The sequence below is a fragment of the Microtus pennsylvanicus genome, chromosome 1 (assembly GCF_037038515.1).
Source record: "Microtus pennsylvanicus isolate mMicPen1 chromosome 1, mMicPen1.hap1, whole genome shotgun sequence".
Taxonomy (NCBI): domain Eukaryota; kingdom Metazoa; phylum Chordata; class Mammalia; order Rodentia; family Cricetidae; genus Microtus; species Microtus pennsylvanicus.
This window is the reverse complement of record NC_134579.1, coordinates 101,647,637-101,662,537: the sequence shown is the minus strand read 5'-3', so window position 1 is coordinate 101,662,537 and position 14,901 is coordinate 101,647,637. Positions and strand designations below refer to the sequence as shown.

Sequence of the window (14,901 nt, the reverse complement as noted above, 5' to 3'; positions counted from 1 at the left end):
AGGGCCCGGCGTAATCCGCGCGCGAGCCCCGCCCCTAGGAGCAGCCAATCGGAGTCCGGGACGGGAACTGGGCGTGGCCGTGTGCCCGCAGGGCGTCTCCCGATTCCGTAACCGGACCTGTGCTCCTGGCGATCCTACCCGCACGACCCGCTTCCTCCGACCACTCACAAACCAAGGCGACACGTGCTTCCAACACTTTATTTTTATTTTTTTAAGATAGCGTCTCACTATGTAGCCCTGGCTGCTCTGGAACCGAGCGATTCCCGCCCCCCCCTCCGCCTCTGCCTCCCGCGTGCCGAGATTAGTAGCGTGAGCCATCCACCACGCCCTGCACTTCACACACTTTTGTCCTTGAGAAGCTGCCCCTCTCCAGGGACAGCCCAGGTCTCGCAGTCTCAGTAATTTAGAGATACCCTTTTTCTGGCCCATAGTCCTCCGTACTCACCTCCCATGTCCTTCATACAGCATGTAGGCTGCTTCTAAAATACAAAACCTAACTCCCCACCGTATCCCTGCTGATGACTTACCAGTGGGGCTAGAGCTGAGTCGGTAGAGGGTTTGCCTAGCACGCAGGAAACACTGAGTTCAATCCCCAGCACCACGTGATAAATCGGATGCCGAGATGCCTGCCTGTGATCCGTGCACTTGGGAGGTGCGGACAGAAGGATCAGAAGTTCCAGGTCATTCTCATCAGGGGACACCTACCATTCATGGCTCTCCGTGGAAAGTTCTAGGTGGCAGATGGTAGCTGGAGGTGTTTTCCTTCTTTCTTTCGTTTGTTACAAGACAGGGTTTTACTGTGTGTAGCCCTAGCTATCCTGGAACTCGCTCTGTAGACAAAGCTGGTCTCAACTCGCAGAGATCCACCTGCCTCTGCCTCCCGAGTGCCGGGATTAGAGGTGTGTGGTACCACCTTTCAGATGGGGATGTTTTCTTTTTCTTTCTTTTTAATTTGGTTTTTGGAGACAGGGTTTCTCTGTAGCTTTGGTGCCTGTCCTGGTCTTGCTTGTAGACCAGGCTGGCCTCTCCTCAAACTGACAGAGATCCTCCTGCCTCTGCCTCTTGAGTACTGGGATTAAAGGCCCGTGCCACCACCACCCAACTTATGGATGCTATCTTAAATAACTGACACCCTACACATTACCCATCAGTCCCCTAGTGATCCGTGAGTCTGGGGAAGTGACTTGGGCAACTCCCTTTAGGACTTGTGGAATCTGAGCCTGTGAGATGGCTCACAGGTAAAGGTGCCTGATGCAAGCCTGATGACCCAAATTCAATCCTAAGACCCACATTATGGAAAGAATCGGTTTCAACAAAGTCTCTGGTCTCCACGCAAGTGTCAAGGAATGCCTACATATGCAGATGTAAAATACTATAGGATGGCTTGGTGGTTAAGAGCAGTTCTTCCAGAGGACGTGGGTTCAGTGGCCCAGCACCCACGTGGTGGTTCACAACCATCTCTAACTCCAGTCCCAAGGGATCTGACCCTCACTCACTTCTGGCCTCCACAGGCACCAAGCATATATGTGACACACAGACATATATGCAGGTAAAAGATGCCCATAAAATACAATTTAAAAACCACACACACACACACACACACACACACACACACACACACACCTGTAAAGACTTGTGGAATTTTAGGACCTGAGTCATGCAGGAAGCCCTGGGTTTGATTCGTGTGGTGGCACATGCCTGTATTCCCAGCACTTGAGAAGAAGAGGCAAGAGGATCAGAAGTTTAGTGTCATCCTCAGCTACATAGTTAGTTGTCCAGGCTAGCCTGGGCTACATGAAACCCTGTCTGCAACAAAAAGAAAAGAAGAAAAATGGGACATACAATTTCTAGAAACCTGGGACTGGGTGATAAGAGGTCCAACATGTCTCCTTCGTAAAGAGTTGGGAACAGAATTTATATCCAGTGATCTGGAGGCAGTGGTCAGAATGCTGGCTCTGGGCATTAGGCAAAGACCCCCATTCTGGGGACACTGAAGTCAGGAGAATCCCTAAGTCTGAGCTGGAGGATCTCCACCCTGGGGTGGACACTGTGATGCTCTGCATCACCCTAGGTGACCTCCAAAGAGTGCAAGTCACCAGTACGTTCGACGGCCGCTCCAGCCAGAGGCAGCCCCAGAGTTTAGTTGTGGGGGGCACAGCTTGCCTCCAGGGGTGGGGGTTCCTGAGGAGCCAGAAGGAAGAGTGCATCTGCTCTGTTAATTGGACCAGAGCCTAAGAAGGCTGGTCATGTTAGAACACACCTGTAATCTTAGCACTCAGATGAACACAGGAAAATGGCAAGGCTAAAGGCAACCAGGGGTATGTAGTGAGACCTCAGTTCTTTTATTTTGTTGTTGTTTGTGTAGCCCTGGCTGTCCTAGAACTCATTCTATAGACCAGGCTGGCCTCAAACTCAGAGATCCACCTGTCTCTGCCTCCTGAGTGCTGGGATTAAAGGCATGCGCCACCACCACTAGGTGAGACCTCAGTTCTTTTTGTTGTTGTTGTTGTTTTTTGTTTTGTTTTTGTTTTTGGAGACAGGGTTTTTCTGTAGCTTTGGTTTCTGTCCTGGAACTAGCTCTTGTAGACCAGGCTGGCCTCGAACTCACAGAGATCCTCCTGCCTTTGCCTCCTGAGTGCTAGGATTAAAGGCATGCACCACCACCTGGCAGACCTCAGTTCTTAAGATGAAGTGATGGCTCAGTGGTTAAGAGCATTGGTTGTCCTTCCAGAGGACCAGGTTTGGTTCCCAGCATTCACATGGTGGCTAACAACTGTCTTTAACTCCAGTTCCAGGGCATCTAATGCCCGTTTTTTACTTCTGGAGGAGCCAGGCATACACATGGTGCAGGCAAAGCGTCTATGTACATAAAATTAAAATCTAAAATACATGTTTAAAGTGTGTGTGTGTGTGTGTGTGTGTGTGTGTGTGTGTGTGTGTGTGTAATGGATTAGGAAGAGCCAGTGCAGGACTAGGGGTGTAGCTTAGTTGGTAGAGTGCCTGCTTAGCTTGTGTACAGGAAGCCCTGGGTTCATCCCCAGCGACACACCAACTAAACAGTGGTGCACACTGTAATCTCAGCACTGGGGAGGAGAAGGCCACAAGAGCATGGGTAAGAGTCCCCTTCAGCTACGCGGAGTTTGAGGCCATCCCAGTCTACATGATGCCTTGTCTCAAAAAAATATTAGGCTTGCGGGGCAGTGGTAGTGCATGCCTTTAATCCCTTTAATCCCAGCAGTCAGGAGGTGTGAGTTAGAAGCTAGTCTGGTCGACAGGAGGAGTTCCAGGACAGAGGCTACACAGAGGAACCCTGCCTCAGGGGGGAAAAAAGACTTGCCTAACATGTATGAGGCTCTGTGTCAGTGTTCTCAACCTAACATGTATGAGGCTCTATGTCAGTGTTCTCAACCTAACATGTATGAGGCTCTATGTCAGTGTTCTCAACCTAACGTGTATGAGGCTCCATGTCAGTGTTCTCAACCTAACGTGTATGAGGCTCCGTGTCAGTGTTCTCAACCTAACGTGTATGAGGCTCCGTGTCAGTGTTCTCAACCTAACGTGTATGAGGCTCCATGTCAGTGTTCTCAACCTAACGTGTATGAGGCTCCATGTCAGTGTTCTCAACTTGTGGGTTGATTGGCCCTTTCACAGGAGTCACCTAAGACCACTGGAAAACACGGATGTTTACATTATGATTCTTAATGGTAGCAAAATTAGTTATGAAGTAGCGATGAAAATAATTTTATGGTTGGGGGTCACACATGAGGAACTGTTAAAGGGTTGTAATGTGAGGAAGGTTGAGAATCACTGTTCTAGGTTCAATCTCCAGTATTAGGGGGAAAACAAAAAGAGAATCAGTCTTAAAACACAGACATGAAACCTCAGGATGCGAAGGTCTTTTTCTGGACCACTCCAAGTGCGTACCTAATCCCCACCACCCATTAAAAGTCCGAAACAAGGTTCCTCAGTGCCCTGGTCGGCTACAGGTGAAGGTCAGTAGATGGGATCAGAGATATCTGTCATATATTCCCCGTGGATAACTTTCTCCCACTCCAGCAGCTGAGCCACCAAGCCCCGATTCGGACGCATGTTGTTTTTGCATTTCTTCACGTGGGCCCAGGACCTCTGTGAATGTAGAGATAAGCAAGATTTCAGGACAGGCGGCGGGACCCTTCTAGACCAGATTACAACCAGCTCAGTGGGGTCAGGAGACATCTCCCCAGAAGCCCACATGACAGTTTAAGATAAGATGCTCGTACAGGGGCTAGGGCGATAGCTCATCTGGTAGGATATTTTCCAGGCAGACAGGAGGAGCTGAATTCAGTCCTCTGGACCCACGAAAAAAACGCTGTTTGAGGTGGTACACTTGTAATCCCAGTGCGGTGAAGTGGAGATGGGATCCCTGAAGCTCACTGGTCAGCTAGTCTAGCCTAACTGTGGAGGAGAGAGAGAGAGAGAGAGAGAGAGAGAGAGAGAGAGAGAGAGAGAGAGAGAGAGAGACAGAACCAGCCAATGAAAGAACTTGTCTCCAAGAAAATCAAAGGTGGATGATGCCCGAGGAGTGATAGCTGAAGCTGTCCTCCGATTCCGAACACACTCACATGTGCCTACACACCTGTGTGCATACACTCATAGGCACCTATACACACCCTCATGCACAATAACACGTGCACATACACACAAAAGGAAATTATAAATTATGTAAATATTGAATGCAGATAAACTGGACCCAGTAAATAAAGCAGAGGAGCCAGAGGCTGGGATTAGGAGAAAACAGGAGGCTGTCAATCACTAGGCACAGAACATCAGTTTTGCAAGAAGTGAACATTTACAAGCTGGTTTTACAACCTGAATGTACTTACTGCTAAAGTACATATTTATAAGTCATTAAGTATGGGGGTGTGGCTTAATTGGTAGGGTGCTGGCCCCCTAAACCCATTATATACCTCAGCTCCTAACACATCTGCTGGGACTCTCACCCTGTCTACCCTGGAATGGAAGTGTGGAGCACCTGCCAGGGCATACTTGGTGAGGGTCAGCGAGGCCATCCGTGTTTTTCCTGTTACCGTGGGGCCCCGTGGAGAGTGTGGGTGCTGTGCCTGAGCCAATGGGCTTTGGATCCCTGCTGTACTATATGTAGCTGTGCAGCACTGGAGAGAGCACCCAGACTTACCACACCTGAAAGAAGCTGGGGAGCATAATGTATTTAAGCTGCAGGGTCACTGTGAACATGCCATTACATAAAAAGATTTAAAAGGGCCAGGGCCAGTAGGACACAGTTATAACCCCAGCACCCAGGAGGCTGGGACAGGAAGAAGGATTATGAGTTCTCTGTAAGCCTGAATTCTACAGCCAGTTACAGCTGGGCCTGGGTTATTAATGAGTGTAGCAAAATCTATGCGACACAATGAACCCTATCTAAAATAAAACAAATAAGCCACTAAATGCCAGCTAGAGGGATGGCTCTAAAGTTGCTGCTCCAATTGCTGCTCTTCCAGAGGACCCAGGTTCAATTCCCAGGACTCATATGGTAGCTCACAAGTGGGCAGAACTCCAGTTCCAGAGGATCTGACTCCCCTTCTGGTCTCCACGGGTACTGCATGCATGTTGTATACAGACACACAGAGAAACACCAGTGCACATAAAATAAAAATAAGCAAATCTTTTTTAAAAAACAAAAATAAACATATTTGTTATTATCATGTGTGTGCATGCCATGTATGGGGCATCCACATGCCACCACACACTTGTGAGGTCAGTTGCATGCTATGTATGGGGGGTACACGTGCCACTGCACACTTGGGAGATCAGTTGCATGCTATGTATGGGGGGTGCACATGCCACTGCACACTTGGGAGGTCAGTTGCATGCTATGTATGGGGGTGCACATGCCACTGCACACTTGGGAGATGAGTTGCATGCTATGTATGGGGAGTGCACGTCACTGCGCACTTGGGAGGTCAGTTATGCATTCAACAGTGAGCAGAGCTACAGTATGCATGCATCATCAAGCAGAACTGCAGTATTCATGCATCACTCCACACCTCCTGACAGTGATACAATGTGGCCAGCTGTTTCAAGCTCCTGCTGCCTTAAACCCTCCCCCCATGATTGTGGATTACGACCTAAAACTGTGGGCTAGAATTAACCCTTTCTCCCTTAAGCTGCTTTTGTGGAGTATTTTGTTACAACAAAAGAAGAAACCAGGGGCTGGAGAAACTGCTCAGCAACTAAAAACAGCCTAGGCTGCTCTTGCAGAGGGCTGGAGCTGAGTTGCACCCATGCTGGGTTGCACAAGGCTGTCTATAACTCCATCTCCAGAGGATCTGATACACAGAGAGAGTTAAAGAGAAAATAAATCTAAATAATAAATCTAATAATAATAATATAAATGATAATCTAAAAAACAAACAAAAAATGACTAAGACAAGGGCCATACAGTTGGCTGTCATCCAGAGCCCAGACTGGCTGAGCCCCTGACAGCCTGAAGCTGCTAGTCTAAGAAAAGGGACCTTACTCTTGAGTGCTGCGAGCTGGGTAACACCCAAACTTTGGCATTCTCTTCCCTGTTAAAACTAAGACCCTATGGTAGTGCTCCTGTCCTAAGTATGCCCAGATCTAGCTCAGACCCCCTCATAGGATATTTGTGGCTCAGGGAACAATACTTATTGTTTGTTTTGTTTTTGTTTTTTGAGACAGGGCTTTTCTATGTATTCCTGGCTGTCCTAGAATTCACTCTGTAGACCAGGCTGGCCTTAAATTCACAGAGATCCACCTGCCTCTCCCTCCCAAGTGCTGAGACTAAAGGCATGTGCCAACACCACCTGGCAGAACACATACTTTTTAAAGGCAGGATATTATGTAGCCAGGGTGGCCTCAAACTTGCTCCTTAATTGAAAAAGACCTTGAAGGACTGATTCTCCTGCCTCCCTCTCCAATCATAATCCCAAGATTACAGGCCTGCCCCAATATACTCTCTTTATGTGTTGATGGGGACTGAACCTAGAGCCTTTGTTTGTTTGAGACAGACTCTCAATGTATGGCCCTGGCTGTCCCGGGATTCACTCTGTAGACCAGACTAGCCTCAGACTCACAGACCTCTACCGGCCTCTGCCTCTTGAGTGCTGGGATTAAAGGTATAAATTACCGTGGCTGGCTTGGAGAATTTTGCAAGCCAGGTGAGCACTCTACCAATCGAGACCAGTCCCAGCCCCACCACACATACCTTCAAGGTCTCCTCATTATAATGCATGAGGAAGGCCACCACAGCAGCACTGCTGCGACTGATGCCCTGGGTAGAAAAGACCAGGATGACAGAGCGGAGCCGGAGGTGAAGTTCTGCAAAGGAAGGAAGCAAGAGGGCTATGCATGGCACTCTTCCCTGGGGACCTCAGTGGCCATCAAGAGACCAGCCTTACCAGCCTAGCAGTGCAGGCCTGGAATCCTAGATGTTCAGAGACTAAAAAGAAGAAGAAGAAAGATTGAAAGTTTAAGGCCAGACTAGGAGAATACAGGGAGATGCTGTTAAAGTAAAAGATAAAAAGAGGACAGGGTGAGGGTGTCCTAGAACCCCCCAGTGAAGGGTTGGGGCATAGTTCAGTGGTAGAGCACCTGCCTAGAACCCCCCAGTGAGGGGCTGGGGTGTGGTTCAGTGGTAGAGCACCTGCCTAGAATCCTCCAGTGAGGGCTGGGGCATGGCTTAGAGGTAGAGCACCTGCCTAGAATCCCCCAGTGAGGGGTGGGGTGTGGCTTAGAGGTAGAGCACCTGCCTAGAATTCCCCAGTGAGGGGCTGGGGTGTGACTTAGAGGTAGAACACTTACCTAGCATATGTTCCACCCTGGTTGCATTCTTAAAGTCAAAAAAAAAATAGGTGAAAGTGGTGAGTTGCTGGACAAATAAGGGGTGGAGGAGGCTACTACCCTACTCCCAGCCATCCAAGCAGCACCTTGGACTGGGGGCCTAGTTGGTGCCATGCTGGCAGCCAAGACTCCTGACCCAACTCAGCCTCGCTCTACCAGGAATCTTGGTTTTCCTGGTCAGCTCTGAGCCCTGGGTCTAATAGAAAGATCTGCCCTTGTTGTGCTAAGCAGCTGAAGAGCATTGCTATGCCAGGTAGGAAGTCAGAGCAGAGCCAAGTAGACACATGAAGGACGATGGGAATCAGAGCTGGATGGTTTGGGATACCTTCCTTCCCTGTGGTGGCTTGAATGTAAGGAGTGGCATTATTAGGATGTGTGGCCTTCTTGGAGTGGGTATGACCTCGTTAGAGGAAGTGTGTCACTGTGGGGGCAGGCTTTGAGGGTTACTGCCCAGTGTGCCAGCTGACTTCCTGCTGCCTGCCTATCAAGCTGTTAGGATTCTCAGTTCCAGCATCATGGTGGGCTACACACCACTGTGCTCCCCGTCATGATGATAATGGAGTGAACCTCTGAAACAGGAAGCAAGCTACCCCACTTAGATGTTTTCTTTACTAGAGTTGCCGTGGTCACGGTGTCTCTTCACAGCAATAGTAACAGGGCGATCAGGCACGGTGTGGTGCTGTCACTGGATGCCACTCCTCAGCTGCTCACATGCACACAGCTGAGGGCTTTGGAGCAGCTGGATGTGCTAGATTTTGTACTTCCCCAAGTCCTGGGTGGGGGTCAGCCAGGGATAGACTTGTGAGCACAAGAAGGGTGCTCCCCATCTGGAAATTTTCCTTACCCATGAAGTGACAGATGTGACGGAAAGAGTCGAAGAGGTTGGAATGGGAAGAATCCTCAATCTTGATATGCAAGAGTTTGTCTGCATCACCTACAAAACTAGAGGAAGGCAGCGTGGTGTTAAATATCTGTTTCCTGCTTGGTTGGACCATTCCTTCCAGAAGGGAGGCTTCTTAAGACTCAGGAAGTAAAGGAAACTTTCAAGTCTCAGGAACTGAGAAACCTGCAAACCCCAGCAACTTTCTGAAACTTACAAGATTCACAAGGCCCATCCCCAAGCTATATAGGCAGTAACAAGTGCAGGTGAGAGGGGACTCTCTGGCCTGAGGAGCTGTCTGAGTCACAGCTATCATGAATCCTAACTCAGCTCCCTGTGAGTTGCAATCTCCCTACACATGCACCTGTTAAGAAGCCACAGTAAACTCACTGGTTCTCTAAGCTGAACTTTGGTCTGTCATCAGTGTCCTATCTGGGGTAAAGAGATGCTGCTTTCTTCACATCACCCCAGAAAAAGTCAGCCAGCCCCACTGGGGTCCCTTGTCCACAGCACAGAAACCACAAGGGAATGATTGGGAGCTGACACAAGGATGATAGGGAGTAGTAGAAACATTACCTGGGGGCTGGGGAGATGGCTCAGTTGATATAGGGCTTGCTAGGCAAGCATTAGGCCATGAGTTTAATTCCCCAGCCCCCAATAGAAAAAGTAGGCTTGGTGGCCTTCACTTGTAATCCCAGCACTGGGAAGTGGAGGCAAATGGATTCCTGGCCTCACTGGCTAGCCAGTTTAGCCTACTTGGTAAATTCTAGGCCAGTAAGAGGCCCTGTCTTTTAAAATATGTGGACAGTTCCAGCAGAATGACACTGGAGGTCGTCATCTGGCCTGTGCGTAAAGTCACACACATGCACATACACAGAGAGAATGCCTGACAGAAGACACCTGCCTAGAACCCCCCAGTGAGGGGCTGGGGTGGGCTCAGTGGTAGAGCCCCTGCCTAGAATCCCCCAGTGAGGGGATGGGGGCGTGGCTCAGTGGTAGAGCCCCTGCCTAGAATCCCCCAGTGAGGGGATGGGGGCGTGGCTCAGTGGTAGAGCATTCTGCTGGAATTTTCCAGTGAAGGAATGGAGCTGGCTCAACAGAAGAGCATTTGTCCAGTGTGTGAGAGATCTGGGTTTAATCTCTTGTACTGAAGGAAAAAATAGCCACAACAAACTATGGCAGTAGAAACATGTATAAATTAACGACTCTTACCCTAAAATAAAAATCATGAGCTGTGGAGACCCAGTCAGCAAAATGCCTGCTGCACAAATGTGAGGACCTGCGTTACAATCCCCAGCATCTGCATAAAAAGCTGGGCTAATAGGGGCACACATCTGTAAATCTAGGGCTGGGGGCACCGAGACAGATACCCCAAGCTTGCTGGATAGCCAGATTGTCCAGTCCATGAACACCTCAGTGTTCTCCCTCAGTGGAGAGCTAGACAGTGGTGGCTCACGTCTTTACCCTCAGCATTCGGGAGGCAGAGGATCTCTGTGAGTTCAAGGTCGGCATGGTGTACACAGAAGTACTACACAAAGAAACCCTGTCTCAAAAAACTGAAAGTAAATAAATAAATAAAGTAGAGACTGGCAGAGGAAGGCACCCAACATCAACCCATGGTCTCCATATACACAGGCCCATGCATGTGTGTGCACACTCACACACACACACGCACGCACACTAGTATCACCTTTACTTACTAGGGTGTTGCCTCCATGGAAACATTGACATGGGCTTTAATTTTCAAATCCTTGTGAATCTTAGCATCGCAGGCTTGACTGAATTTGCCCAGGAAGACCTTGCCTGGCATTATCTCAGCAGGGTATGGCTGGAAGGCATCCAGTTCCTGGAAGAGGAAGGAAGAAGGCTGCCATGGGTCCACCACAGAAGAGAAGGGGAGGTCCATCCCTGAAGGGGTAGCTCTGAAGGTGACCTCAGAAGGGCAGTCCCAGAGCAGTGAAGGAGACGGGAGCTTGAGTTTCAAATACACCGACAACAAATACCTCCCATAAAAAGTCCGAGACTGGGGTGTAAACAAGGACTGACCCACAGCGTCACAGTACATGAACGAGTCTCCACACTGACACTCCGTGTCCTCATGGCACTGGTTTGTACCTGGCCATGCACACAAGCATTGGCACTGATAATCTGTGGCCCAAAACTTGTCCAGTTGAGGCTGGTGCCTGCTGCCAAGCAACTTGAATTCAATCCTTGTGCCCCCATGTTTAAAGAAGACAATCTGATTCCAAATATGCATCACGGCACTTGTAAGCATGCATGTACACACACACAGAGCACAAAACAAATAAATGTAATCAGAAAAAAGATACCTAGTAGCATTTTTGGTACAAAAGACTAGAAAAGAAAAGGTTTATCATGACTCGGTTTCAGAGAGATTTTAATCCATCATAGTGGGGAAGGCACAGTGGTGGGGTCCTGTTCATGGCAGTGAGGAAAGCTGCCCACCCCAGGACCTACTTCCACCTGCCAGACTTCATCTCCTAAAGGCTTTGTGACTGTCTAGGAGGGATTCTGACTGGGGAAAACTGTTCAAGGCATATGCTATGGGGAACATATCAGAGTCAACTCTGGCACTGTCTGATTTAACATACTGCCCCCCAAACCACACCGTCTCTAGCGCCTCATGCTTGGCCTCTCCATAATGTGTTAACTCTGAATTTGTCATTATGGACTGAACTCCCCAGTTGTTCCGGGCTCATTTTTCCACTCTCCCGTTTCTCCTATGTCCTCTCTGTCTTCTCTCTTTCTGCCTCCACTTACCTGTGAGTCTCCAGCCTCACTTCCTGGTAGTGAACGCTCATCCTCTTGCCTCACCTGGGGCATCTCACCTGGGGCATCCAGATGATCTTCTGGGTCCGGAAGAAGTGGTACAGGCCAGAGAAGCACTCGTAGCCTCCTCTGAGGACATAGACAGGTTGGCGGGTAAAGAGGGTGAGCATCTGTCCAAATTCCACAGCAGGTCCAGGTAAGAGTTCTACGGGTGGGGACCAAAGAGATATACAAGGTGCTTTAGCATTTGCCTAGTGTTAGAATGGATAGCACTTCCATCTAAAAACCAATTACTTAGAAATCCAAGTAAAGGGGCACATCAAATAAAATTAGGAAGCAATACCTGAGTCAAGTATAGAGAAGAACGTTACAAATGGAAACTTACTTGCTTTAAAAATTTTTTAAATTGTTTATGAATTTATGGGTGTTTTACCTGCATGCATGTCTGTGTGCCACATGTGTGCAGTGCCTGCAGAAATCAGAACAGGGCAAGGGATCCCCCAGGAACTGGAGTTATAGACAGTGTGAACAAGTATTTGGATGCTGGGAAACAAACCCAGGTCCTCTAGAAAGAGCAACCAGTGCTCTTAACCACTGAGTCATCTCTCCAGCTTTGGATTATTGATTATTTTTAATTATGTATATATGTGGGTTTATACATGCGAGTGCAGGTACTCATGGAAGCCAGTAGAGGGCACCTGATCCCCAGGATCTGGAGTTATAAGTGGTTGTGAGCCACCTGACACAGGTTCTGGGAACTGAACTCAGGTCCTCTATGGGAGCAATACATATGCTTAAACAATGATACTTAGTTATAATTGAATAATATTCCATTCTGTGGATGTACTGCATTTTGTTTCATCCATTCATTGGCTTATTAAGACATCTGTACTGAGGCCAGGCAGTGGTGGCACACACCTTTAATCCCAGCACTCAGAAGGCAGAGGCAAGTGGATCTGAGTTTGAGGCCAGCCTGGTCTACAGAGCAAGTTCCAGGACATCCAGGACTACACAGAGAAATCCTGTCTCAAAAGTCAAAAACAAAACAAAACAAAAAAGCCATCCGTGCTGTTCCCACTGTGGGCTATTATGTGTGGTGTGCTCTCATTCCCTTGGAGTATGCACCCTAACCCTCTGAGGAATCACCATTGCTTTTTTTACACTAGACCTTTTTATATTCTGTTCTTATACTGTGTTTTGTTCAGGTTAGTTTTGTTGTTGCTATTTTTGTTTTGTTTTTCAAGACAGGGTTTTTCTGTGTAGCCCTGGCTGTCCTGGAACTCACTCTGTAGACCAGGCTGGCCTCCAACTCACAGAGGTCCACCTGCCTCTGCCTCCCGAGTGCTGGGACTGAAGGTGTGTGACACAAGTGTCTGGATTTGGGTTAGTTTTTTATTTTTATAAGATTTATTTTCTTTTTAATGGTGTGTGTGCGGGTATGCACATGTGCCACCATGTACACATGGAGATGAGAAGCCAAGCCTTAGGAGTTGGCTTTTTCTGGCCCTATTTTGGGATCCAGAGATGGAACTCAGCTTGTGGGTTTGTTCATAGCACTTTCTACTGTTTTCCTGACTTTGATTTCATTTTGTTTTTTGAGTTGGGGTCTCCTCTGCAGCAGAGCCCTGCCGAGAACTCACTACATAGCCCAGATTTGTCTTTGAAACTGTGGCCAGTCATGAACCACTGTGCCCAGGCCCCTTTACACTGTGTTCAATGGTGTATAACAGTTCTGGTGTCTCCACATGCTCATCAACATTTGTTATTATCTGTCTTTTTTATTATGCCCACCCTAGAGAGTGTGCAGTGACATCTTCTTTATTTATTTATTTATTTATTATTTATTTATTTATTTATTAGGTATACAATATTCTGTCTATGTGTATGTCTACAGGCCAGAAGAGGGCACCAGATCTCTTTACAGATGGCTGTGAGCCACCATGTGGTCGCTGGGAATTGAACTCAGGACCTTTGGAAGAGCAGGCAATGCTCTTAACCACTGAGCCATCTCTCCAGCCCAGTGACATCCTCTTGTAATTTGGTCTTGTTTGTGAGATGAGGTCTATGTAGCTCAGTCTGCCTGGAACTCATTATCTTCATTATGCTCCTGACTCAGCCTCCTGAGTGTGGGGGTTGCAGGCATGTGTCACTGTGCCTGGCTGCAGAGAGAGACTGTAACTGTGTCATATGTGGAAATCAGTCATGTAGCAGGAGTCTATTCTCTTCTTCTACCATGTGGGTCCCAGGGTCATCTCACTGATCCTCTTTTGATGGTTTCATATAAATTTAGACCTTAAACTCTTTCCTGAATTGTAATTATGCTATACAACAGTTAATATTCAATATCCACTTGTCTGGACACTGCGGAGACATATCGGTGGATGCAAATGTGAGGGTGTTTCCAGGAAGAATTACCCGAGGACAGAAGATCTATCGTGAGTGTGGTGGCACCATTTCATGGCTGGGTGCTGGGACAGATGAAAAGAGGAAATGGAGGGCCAGTGAGATGGCTCAGAGGGTCCAGGTGTTTGCTGCCAAGCCAGAGGACCTGAATTACACCTCTGAAAGCCACGGGGTAGGAGAGAACCAACTCCTGCCCACTGTCCTCTGACTTCCACATGCACATCACGGCACGTGTGTCCATCCCTACGTGCCCACACACATGAGGTGGGTTAACTGGCAGAGCATAAATGCTCATCCTTGCTCTCTGCTTTCCGGTTAATCATGAATTGAACGGCCTCCTCCACTCCACTCCGACCCATCCCTGCTCTCTCTTGGTCCTGCTAGCTTTTCTGTCACAGCAGGAGCAGGAAAGTCACTAATGGAAAGAGACCTGGCACAGCTTTCACAGAGTGTCTGCACCATCCTGCCTCAGACAAGACACTCTCCCTGGTCCAGGAAAATTGGTCTACAGACCCTGAAGAGTCAGTCCACTAGCAGGAGAAGGCCATGGCTCTGTTCTCCAAACCGACTTCCTGGGACTGGGAAGATGGCTCAGTCAGGAGAGCATCACGGAAGCCTGAAAACCTGAGTTCCATCCCAGAATCCACATAAAAATGCTGGGCTTGCTCGTGTGTGCTGGTAATCTCATCAATGATCCCATCAGTGCAGAGGGATAGACCCCCGGAGCTCCACGGCAGGACAGCCCAGCTCAACCGGGGAATTATACATAACAAGAGACTCAAAAGGTAAGGTGGGGCCAGGAAGATGGTTCAGTGTGTAAAGGCGACTGTCACCAAGTTAAATGACCAGAGTTCCATCTCAAGACCTGTATGGTAGAAGGAGAGAACTGACTCCTGCTGATACCCACACAAGCTCTGGACACCCCCACTCTAAAAAACAACATAATTTACAAAACTTCTTAGAAGGAG

At 48.4% G+C, this 14,901-nt stretch overlaps 1 protein-coding gene across 4 annotated transcripts in view; it reads right to left on the bottom strand.

Annotated features, from left to right (window-relative positions):
* Positions 1 to 3,074: 3,074 nt before the first annotated feature.
* Positions 3,075 to 14,901, bottom strand: part of Styxl1 (serine/threonine/tyrosine interacting like 1) — a 29,331-nt gene continuing 17,504 nt past the window's right edge. For 3 of the 4 annotated variants that reach the window (XM_075957123.1, XM_075957130.1, XM_075957137.1), the window contains exons 5-9: positions 11,590 to 11,735; positions 10,441 to 10,586; positions 8,705 to 8,802; positions 7,226 to 7,338; positions 3,075 to 4,125 (exon numbers count right to left, since the gene is read on the bottom strand). In XM_075957123.1, the coding sequence (XP_075813238.1) occupies positions 3,994 to 4,125; positions 7,226 to 7,338; positions 8,705 to 8,802; positions 10,441 to 10,586; positions 11,590 to 11,735 (635 nt within the window). In that variant the 3' untranslated portion in view covers positions 3,075 to 3,993. The remainder of the gene's footprint in view (positions 4,126 to 7,225; positions 7,339 to 8,704; positions 8,803 to 10,440; positions 10,587 to 11,589; positions 11,736 to 14,901) is intronic. The other variant, XM_075957145.1, reaches the window with a different exon arrangement.